The sequence below is a fragment of the Theobroma cacao genome, chromosome 3 (assembly GCF_000208745.1).
Source record: "Theobroma cacao cultivar B97-61/B2 chromosome 3, Criollo_cocoa_genome_V2, whole genome shotgun sequence".
Taxonomy (NCBI): Eukaryota; Viridiplantae; Streptophyta; class Magnoliopsida; order Malvales; family Malvaceae; genus Theobroma; species Theobroma cacao.
Window position 1 is genome coordinate 19157658 of NC_030852.1, and position 10521 is coordinate 19168178.

Genomic DNA, 10521 nt, shown 5'->3' on the forward strand with positions numbered 1-10521 from the left:
TACCACACAGACAGTAGGTTTCTAGCACCAACACTGGGTGTATTTTGGGCCACTTGTCATTGTAACCATTATTGTACATTATAACTTAGTAAATTTTTGTATGTATGAATTTATTTTACTTACACATTACAAAAGATTTCTTACACGTGTTTCTGTAAATATTGTTTTATATAAAAATGCTATATTTTAATCAATATTTTGAATAGTGATATTTGTCTATAAATCCTTTTAAAAAAAAAAATTCTTTGGATTTATTTGAGACGGAAACGACCAGTAATTGTTTTAAATGGAATGTTTAACAACGATTGCTCACAGGAAAGGAAAGAAACTGATATGTAAGCCTTGCGGGATTTCGGTTGGCATTCCGGGTAATGAGTGTCAATCGGGACGTCGCGGCGGTTGTCATGCGCTCGAGGGAGGTTCCGGGTCGTGACATTCTTTCTTCACTAAATGCCTATTCTACATTGTAGTCTGGTGCCAAAATTTGAATTTGAACTTGATCTTCGATGCTCTAATCTTATCCATTTGTACCATTTCTTTCTTCTTCTTCAACTTTCTGATTTTGTCATTGATGCTTCAAGAACATATATCTTTTTTTCTCAAGAATTGATTCTTTGTCTTCAGACTTGTGCTTGGATTCCTTCTGTTTTCTGATAATCAATTTTTGCTTTCTGAGTTATCGGTTCTTTCCAATTCCAATAGCTTCTGTCTTTCAAGAACTGATATCTTTTTTTCATAGAATCGATTCTTTCTTTTCAAGAGATCGGTTCCTCTTGTAAAGAAGTAAATAATTTTGCTTTCTATGTAATTAGAATTTATTCTTGATTTACTAAAGGTCAATTCTTAAGATCGACAACCTAGGTTTGAATTTGTTCAAAAACATTTTTCTTTGTAAGATCAACTTCAAAACTCTTGAGGATTTTCTTCAAGTTTAAAAACATTTTCAAGCATTTTCAAAAGCACATTTAGATCAATCAATTTTGTCAATTCAAAATAGGGATAAAGCTAACTAGATACAACTTCCACACATTAGACTTATGGAGAAAACTGTAACACAATGAATAGTGGTGTCTGCATCAAAGGAAGTTGCTACAATGATTACAATCATGACTTTTATGGGCTGTTATCGATATCATTGACTTAGAATACTTTAGTGTAAACAATTGAGTAGTTTTGTTCAATGTCATTAGTTTAAAATTGAAAAATGTCTTAGAGTTGATCCTATTCATGGGTTGGTTGAAATTAGATACAACTTAATTCTTGCTAGTAACAAGCCTTTTGTTTTAGCTGAACAAGCTACTCAAGTTTACTACAATCCATATCCATCAAAGAAAAGAGATCGACATGATTGGTGGGAAGTGTTCAAAATGAAGGCTTGGAGACATTCTAAATTATGTTCGAAGTGATGGAAAAAAGAGTGATCTGAATGAAGGGGTGTATCAAAAAGATGAAGCATCTTTCAATACACAATTTGATGATCTTTTTCACGACCTTGACAACAATACAATTCTTGTTAGTGGTGAATATGAAGAGGTTAATGCGTTTGTTGATGTTAAACATAATGAAAAGGATGATGTAGATGAAGGAGTTGAAAGAGAAGATGAAGAGACAGAGGAAGATGCAAACAAAGATGATGATGATGATGAAGATGAGAATGAAGAAAATGAGTTTACGGTTTTAGATGATGATTAATAGTCAATGATTTTTTTTATATTTAAACAATGTATGGATTTTGACATTAAAATTTTTTCGTGGTTATCATTTATATATGCCATTTGTTTCAAAATCATGAATTATGAACATAATTCTTAATTTGGTGTTGATCATCTATTGTTCAATGATTATGCATTACATTTATTGATAGTTAATATTAATGATTATGCATTACACTTATTGACAGGTAACAATAATGGATTATCTGTCTGTCTTGACAAATTATTGCACAATAGTGGTTAAATACCAGACTACTCCCAACATTTGAGCTCGATTGAGGGGCATAGGTACTTCATATGTGCAACCTTTGGTGCCACATCCTTCCTCTGCACCACAATCTATGCAACCTCTAGTGCTACCTTCATTGTCTAACACCATTGACCTCCACTTCGATGTCCACAGTGGCAACTACTCCAATCGCTCTAGAGGTAGCGTTGCTAACTCCGTCTGCTCCAATCAATACCTTTATTGCTACCTCCTCAAGCTTGTCAAATTCTTTATCATAGTCTATGGACTGAGGGCCCAGCGTAGGTGTCATAGCCCAATTTTCGGGCAATGACCAGTGCATGGTCTTAATAGACACAACCCACTAAGCCCAAGCAAGCCTCTTATGAAACCTTGTTCACCATTACGTCCATCATTTTAAATGCCATATTTCGTAGTTCTCAACTATAATTATTTCAACAATATAATATGGCGACCAACTACTTACATTTATATCATCCAAAATAATGTTACCCATTGCCAATTCATAGTGGCAACATTAATCAAAATAAACATATATTGTTTATGACATGTATTTTAGTGATTTACATCATGTGTACGTATACACAGGCAAAAAGACTCTTGACTTCCAACGGAGTGACTTTGGGTGAAGGTACAGCTACTGAATGCCACAGTACCTACCAAAAGGTGAATAAAAGAGAACACCTCAATCTAGGTCCTGACTACTTTCGAATCTAAAAACATGAAGTTAAAAAGAGTGAGTATAAACCTAGTGAGTGAACGTAAGAAGGGAACAAGCAAATGATAAGGAAAGTTGTAACACCCCGTACTTTGCTATGCTGACTAATAAAGCTTATCAGATGCCAATTGAGGTTAATTAGAGTGTTTAAAAGTGATGAAGGGTGAAAAGCATAGTTTGAAATAAAATATTCCGCACGAGAAGAAATAATGATTAAATAATAATATTTCTATGGAGGATGAATTAGCGAGACAAAAAGTGATTCAGAAGTGAATCGGGGCATAATAAGACATTTTGGGTGCTAAGGAGACAAGTGGAGAATTTTGAAATAAAATAATATTAAAACATTAATATTTTATTCAGTCTCAAAATTTTCCATGAAGAAGGAATATATGATCAATCTAAGTGGGGGAGAAGAAGAACGAGAAAATTTCAGAGAAAAATGACGTTAATGGGACCCACGTGTCTTTATTAAATAAAGTTAGTGCAGGTAAGTAAATATTTAAATATTACGGTGATACTGCATTGAAGCATAAACTTGATATTTTTTTGATACAAGTGTTAAGGAAGAAAAATGGAAAGAAATTGGAATTAAAAAATTGTGGGAGGATACAATTAAAAAGGGTGAAAACCTTGGAGGACAAAATGGTAATTTTGTCATTAATTTGGTCAAAGCTTTCAAAGGAAGCTTTGACTCTTCATCCTTATCCCATGGCTGGTTCTTATCTCCAGCCACAAGATATTTCTTCTTCATCTTCATGCCTCCCAATGCCATTTTCATGCTTCTAAGCCATTTTCACCTTGCCACCATGCATTCAAAAAGAAAAATGGCTTGTTTTGCAAGGAAAACGTACTCTTGGAAAGAAAATAGATGAGATCAGTTGGAAGAAAGGAGAAAGGAAAGAAAGAAAGGACAAAGGAAAAGAGAGAAAGGCAGAAAAAGCTTAGTTTTGGTGATTCAAGCAAGGAAAGGTAAGGATTCTTGTTTTTAGCTTGAGTAATCTTTGAAAATGAGTTAATGACTAAGAGAAATGTCTTATGGTAGCAAAGATTGGCTTGATTGGAGAAAAATTGGTGACATACAAGCCAATAAACCCGTGGGTACATGATGGACTCAAAGTGGAAAAAGAAAACGGTAAGCTTAACACTATGTTTTAAAGCCTACGGTTAGTTGAATATTGTGAGGAATTATGGTTGTTGAAAGAATCTATTTGCATAAGCTAGTTGAAAATTGTTAAGTTTGTATGGCATGTTGTTTGAAAGAAATGAAAAAGGATGGAGGATTGAGAAGCAAAGTATTGAAAGTTAGATAGATAATGATGCATGTAAACTTAGAAATAATTGAGTGAAAGTGAGAATGATTGTTGCTGCCATATATGTGGTTTATGTGTGAAAATATAAGACGAATTTGAATGAAAATGGTTGGAAAAAAGATTAATATGGGTGCTAGAGTCGTAAATAAGTTACCGGTAATTATAATTTAAAGAGTTATGCAAGCAAAAGATAAAGGCAACATTGGTAAAAATGTGTCAAGATGTATATGAATATGCAAGGTTAAGTGAAGAACAATGGTGATTCTAACATAGTATGAGTTATTAACATAATGGTAATGTTTGAATAAGGAGGAAAATGGGAATGATAAACACTAAGATTATTGAATTTGGATTGTTGCTAGGAAGTATATAAGTAGAAAAGTTTGCCGTGGTGGCGTGCCGGGTGAAGTAATGAGTGACCGACAAGTAGAAATAGTGAGAAACTCACCCGAATCAATAGCGATGAAGCGTCCCGCTATTGTAAGGTCAGTAGGGGGTGCATATTTCAAAAATTTCCATACCTATATAATGTTATATGTTCTGTAAATGTTGTCGTATTTCATTAAATGTAATTGTGGAAAGCATGAGTCGTTAGCTTCGATAGGCAATTTCTAAATGGATTTATAATGATTTATACACTATTATTGTGGAAAGCATGAGCTGGTAGAACTCGTAGGAAATTGTGAATGCAAGTTGTTTTGAAAATTGTTTTGGATATATCTATAGATGAGCTATATACGTAAAATATTTTACAAACCAGGAAACAAGTCCTTTATACTATTTTGCATTCAAAATCTGTGCCTTGTATTTATGGGTGATATGCATAGTTTAAATGAAATAGTTAAATGATTTAAAATGCAAGTTTTGAGCACCGATTTTAGTCCAATTTTTGTATAAGAGAATACACCATGCCTTTTTATGTGAAAAGTAATTTGAAAGGGTATTAAACCTTGTTTTCAAATGGTTTTAAGCAAAAGACTTGGAAACCTCAATTTGATTTTCGAAAATGGTTTTGACAAACCAAGTGCGTTTAGAGTAGGCTGACTGTCACTTCGATTAAGTGTGATCCTTGTGCACGAGGGAGCTCTAGCCAGAGAACCTTTGGGTCACCAACGGGCGGTTAGGCATGGCAAGGGCCACGATCTGTGATATGTATACGTGGCTAGGCTAGAAGTGACCCCGATTGAGTAAGACTCCCGGATGTGCGCAGTAGTGACTGTTTGATTCTCCAATGTCGTCCAACATCATGGAGACTGCCATGGCTATGGGAATTCGGTGGAGTAAGACTCCCAGATTGTTATTACTTGGAAGTGGGTCCACGTGTTGATATTATACTTTCCTACTCGAGAGCCTTATGAGTTTTCAACACATACTCTCTTGCATGGTGGAGAGTTAAGATTTTTTCTGCAGCTCCTATTGATTAAATAAAAGCTTTCAGTGCGTACTTGACAAACTTGAGTTGATTTAGGTGGTTGTGCACTTTGATTTCTTTACATGCCACACATTTTGGGAGCATGCATATCTTCATACTATATTTTATATTTTGATGGAAAATGATGTTTTCGGTAATTGAAACGCTTTCTGTTACACTTATTTTCGGCACTGCTTTGGCAAAGAAAGCATTGTATTATGATTTTACGATATTATTTTTACAAGGCACAAATATCCTTATTATGATTGGGTTTATAAGATTAACATTTTATATTTTGGTTTTATCATTCAAATGATCTACTTATCGCTTGTTTCCCATCTACTTCCTGCTCATGGAGCCGATGATCACTGAGTCTGTGAGACTCACCCCTTTATTTCTTTTTTGCAGATAGTGATCGGCCTAGCATGCAATCATCGGCATTTATGGTTCATCGTAAATAGGTAAAGGCATCTCATAGCATTTCATTCCAAGCCACTCCGCTACTAGAGGTTGAGTCATTGTACTTTGTTTCTTTTTGTGAAGGAGTGTTGGCCTCAATATAAATGTTTAATTGGAGATTTTAGACTATGATGTATTTACATATAATCATATGGATTAAAAGTCAAAATGATTTGTTATGCCCATTGTTCAAATCATGTCACGAGAGTATATTGTCTAAAGAAATGACATGGATTGGTGAATGAGTATAGTGAATTATCGGGAATCTCTAATAAGGCTTGTTAGGGACTTGGCAGGTTCTCTCGAAGGTCTCGGACGCTGGTAATGATCGAGGAATGGTCGTTACAAAAGCGTAGAAATCATGATGCACGTATGTTAAAAATAATGCACTTTAGTTTAATTTCTTGCTAAAACCCCTTATTTCAAACTTTGATTATTTAATTCCTTAGTGTTGAGGGATTTATGATCAACCATGAAGTTGAAAAGAGTGAAAACTACAACAGAATCCAAGCAAGGCAAGTATGGTGGAGTGAATATCGCTGTAGCAAAATTTCATTCTCATTGCAGCGAAATTCAGGGCAAAAATTTTGAACCAACCACCAGAAAATTTCTTACTGTAGCGAGAAAGAATTTCCCTGTAGCAAAAACCGAGCTAGCATTTTACCCAACCACTCGAGAGTTTCTCGCTATTACGAGAAAGAATTTTGTTGTAGCGAAAACCCGGGCTAGCATTTTACCCAGCCACCCAAGAGTTTCTTGTTGCAGAGGGAATGCATTCTCGTTGCAGCGGGAATGCATTCTCACTACAGCGAAATTTAAGGCAGATGAAATTAGGGGGATTTTTACTACGATGAAAATCCGTTCCCATTGCAACGAAAATCAATTTAAACATATTTAACAATTTTTAATATTCAACATTTATTACAATCACTTTTTATTTCCTTAACTTCTCTATAACATATATAAACATGTATACAACTACTGGCCACCTCCCCAACTCATGTCCACTCCCACACCGCACATTCCAATATCATCATGTGCACTCTAGCACCACATCACCACCAGCATGTGCACTCCCACACCACATACACATGTTTACAATTGTCACACAATAGTACCATTCAATACATAACAACACATCAACATAATGTAGGAATACATGAGCTAATCACATTGCATATTTCACAACGTAAGAGCATTTCATCATGTGTTTGTTCCCATGCATATTTTAAAGAAAAGACCAATAAAATATTTCAAGTGCTTCAATCAAACATTTATGCACTTATCCAAAAACATTTTAATGCAAGTTCACTCACTTGTCTTTGTTGATTCTTTAATCGACTCCAACTTCCACTAATGCTCCAAGTGGAGATGTGGGGTCTCGTTGGAACCTATCACACACAATAGCACCACAACCAACTCAATTTACATGAATATTATTCCAAAAGCTATTTCCTAAATCAAACTTTACTGGTTATTCCTAACTAGTTTCCAATTACCATTTGACTAGTCATTTATTTGTACTATTCTAGTCACACTAGGAATAAATAAACAACCCTTAATAATAAAACAGCCCACAACTCTAATTATTGGCCATCATCAACAACTTAAAAATCAACCCTAACTCACTACTCACCTTGGTGGTTTTCTAGTTGAATTCCTTTTCAAGAGGTTTTTTTTTCAAGCTATTATGGAAAGTCTCCTTCTCTCTCTAATATGTTCAGTTAGTGAGAGAAAGTGCTGACGAAAGACAATTGAGGGCTCTTGAGGTGACAGAGTGAAAGAACACGAAAAATCTTATGAAAAAGTGTATAAAAACATGAGGTTTAGAAATTTGTGAGAAAGTCATGAAAATTTCAAGGATGGCTTCCATGGAAAATGGAAAGCTAGAAATGGGGTCGAGAAATGGGAAGAAGAAGAAGTTGCTGGAAGTGAGGAGAAAGTGCTGGAAAAATGAGATATTTATACTTGGGTTGACTAAAGTTCCAACTATTTACAAAAATGCCACTCAATAGTTGACTTTGCCTTCTTCTTCCATTTAGTTCGAACTTTTTACTCTTTTGACACTAAGAAATGGTCCACGATAGATTAGAGGTACTCGAGTTCATGAAAACTTAGAAATTTAGACTCGAGACCCAAAATGACCATTTTGCCCCTATTGTGAAAATTATCATTATTTCTATTTTCTTTGTTTATTTCATTATTATACACATCATTCATTTATTCTTTAAGCCTACTTAGACCTTAATAATATTAGAAAAACCAACTTCTAGGAGCTCATTAAGAAAATGACAAAACTACCCCTAATCTGCGTCATCGTGTCTACCTATGCCACACGTCTATCAAGGTCGAGGTTTCACAGTAGGCTTGCCCACATCCATTGATCCTGACCGATGTATCTGTCATGCCCCGTTTCTTAGGTTCGTGACTAGCATAAGGACCTACATGGCTATGGCCCCTTAGACCCAAGCAAGCCTTTCAATCAACGTATGTGGGCTAGTCATCCACCACATCAAATCATACAATCATGTAATGTAAACAAATTCATACATGCATGGGTGCCATCACATAGTTATGGAACTTCTCAACATAAGGTATGGAAATGCTTTCTTTCATTAACAACATTCATATAACATATATGTCACAGCCCAAATCTCGAGCCATGACCGACGCATGGGCCCAATGGGCATAGCCCACTAAGCCTAAGAAAGCTTTTTTTTTTATGCAATCTCAATCATCATTCCCAACCATCATTTCTAAACCACATATTATAATTTTCTACTAAAAATATTTCAGTAACATTTTATAGTGACCCAATACTCACCATTTTATTATGTCAAAATAATGTCACCCGTTTGCCAACTCATAGTGGCATCAGTAGTCAAATATACATATTTGACTTATAACATGGATCCTTGCAGATTACATTACATATATGTGTTCACAGGTAACAGACTTTTGACTGTCAGCGGAGTGACCGTGGGTGAAAGTACCGCTACTAAGATGCCATAGTACTTACCAAGAAGACGAGCATACATGGACACTTAATCTAGGTCCCAACTGCCTTCAAATATGAAAACATGAAGTTTAAAAATGTGAGTATAAGACTCAGTGAGTGAACATAAGAAGGGAACAAACAATCGATAAGGAGAACTTAGAAATCATGATGCACTTGTTTCAAAAACAATGTAATTGATTTAATTTCTTACTAAAAACCCCTCATTTCAAACTTTGATTAATAACCTCATAGTGTTGCAAAAGCTCATGATCAATCCATGAAGTTAAATGGGTGAAAAATATGTCAAAATCAAGCAAGGTAGCAAGCATGACAACAAGTTTCTCGCTGTAGCGAGAAACATTCACGGTTTGCATATGTTTTGATTTTTCAAGCTAAGAGATTGGGATACAACTTTGATGTTTACCACTTTGCCCAGTTCTGACCGGAAAATGGTCAAAATCGTTGTCAAATTGAAAGCACTGCACCAAGATTTTGGAACCACCCTAGAGTTTCTCGCTATAGCGAGAATCCATTTTCGCTATAGCGAAATTCCTTACTGCAGCGAGAATTCTTTTTCGCTGCAGTGAGAAACAGGGCTGGTTTGTGCCCCCACCACTCGAGAGTTTCTCGTTACAGCGAGAGTCAAGGCAGATGACAATTAAGGGATTTTCACATGCCACAAAATCCATTCCTACCATATTGCACATCAAAGTGAACAATTGACAATAATCAAGTTTCTCATTATTCATTTCAATCACATATTATAATCATAAACTTTCTATAACACACACACACACACACACACATATATATATATATATATATATATATACATACATCATCATGCATACCATCTCGCCACACTTAGCTCAATGTAATATCATCATCATGCGTGCACTCCTTACTCGCACACTTCAACATCATCAATGTGCATTCCCTACTCGCATACTCTGACATCATCATGTGTGCACTCCCTACTCGCACACTTCAACATCATCATGTGTGCACTCCCTACGCACACACTTTAACATCATCACACAACATTATTCATCAATGCACAACATATATTCATATATATACATATATCAACAAAATATAGGAGCACATGGATTCATCCTTTCACACATTTCACATTTTCATAACATCAAAAAATTTATCAAGGGCTTGTTCCCCGGCACACATTTTTTAAAGAAAGTTTGGATAAAATCATTCAAATGTTTCATCCAAATACATTTACATTTCCCAAAGAAATTTTGAAATGCAAGTTCACTCACCGATATTTGTTGAATCATTAATTGACTCTAACTTCGATTTTTGCTTGAAACGGATATGTGAGGCCTCGTTGGAACCTATCACACACAATATAGCCATAAAAAATATAACAGCCCATAATTCTAATTATTAGCCTTCTCTAACCATCTAAAATCAACTCTAACTCATCCCTCACCTTGGTGGACTTATAGTTGAACTCCTTTTCAAGAGTTTTCAAGCTACTATGACAAGTCTCTCTTTCTCTCTCTAAAACTTCTAACTAGTGAGAGAAAGTGCTAAACAAAGACTTTTGAGGGTTTTAAGGTGGGAGAGTGAAAGAGCACAAAAGGTTTTATGAAAAAGTGCTCAAAAGCATGAAAATTGAAGCTAGAGAGAGAGAGAGAGAGAGAGA

At 35.3% G+C, this 10521-nt stretch overlaps 1 protein-coding gene across 1 annotated transcript; it reads left to right on the forward strand.

Moving 5' to 3' along the window:
- On the forward strand, positions 1058-1692 carry LOC18604504 (ciliogenesis-associated TTC17-interacting protein). Its single transcript, XM_018117055.1, has 2 exons — positions 1058-1122; positions 1374-1692. Exons 1-2 carry the CDS (start codon positions 1058-1060, stop codon positions 1690-1692), a joined length of 384 nt encoding a protein of 127 aa, XP_017972544.1.

Coding starts and splice junctions, on each gene's coding strand:
- LOC18604504 (XM_018117055.1), top strand. CDS start 1,058: ATGAATAGTGGTGTCTGCATCAAAGGAAGTTGCTACAATGATTACAAT. Junction 1,123..1,373: donor AATCATGACTTTTATGGGCT/GTTATCGATATC, acceptor TTCAAAATGAAG/GCTTGGAGACATTCTAAATT.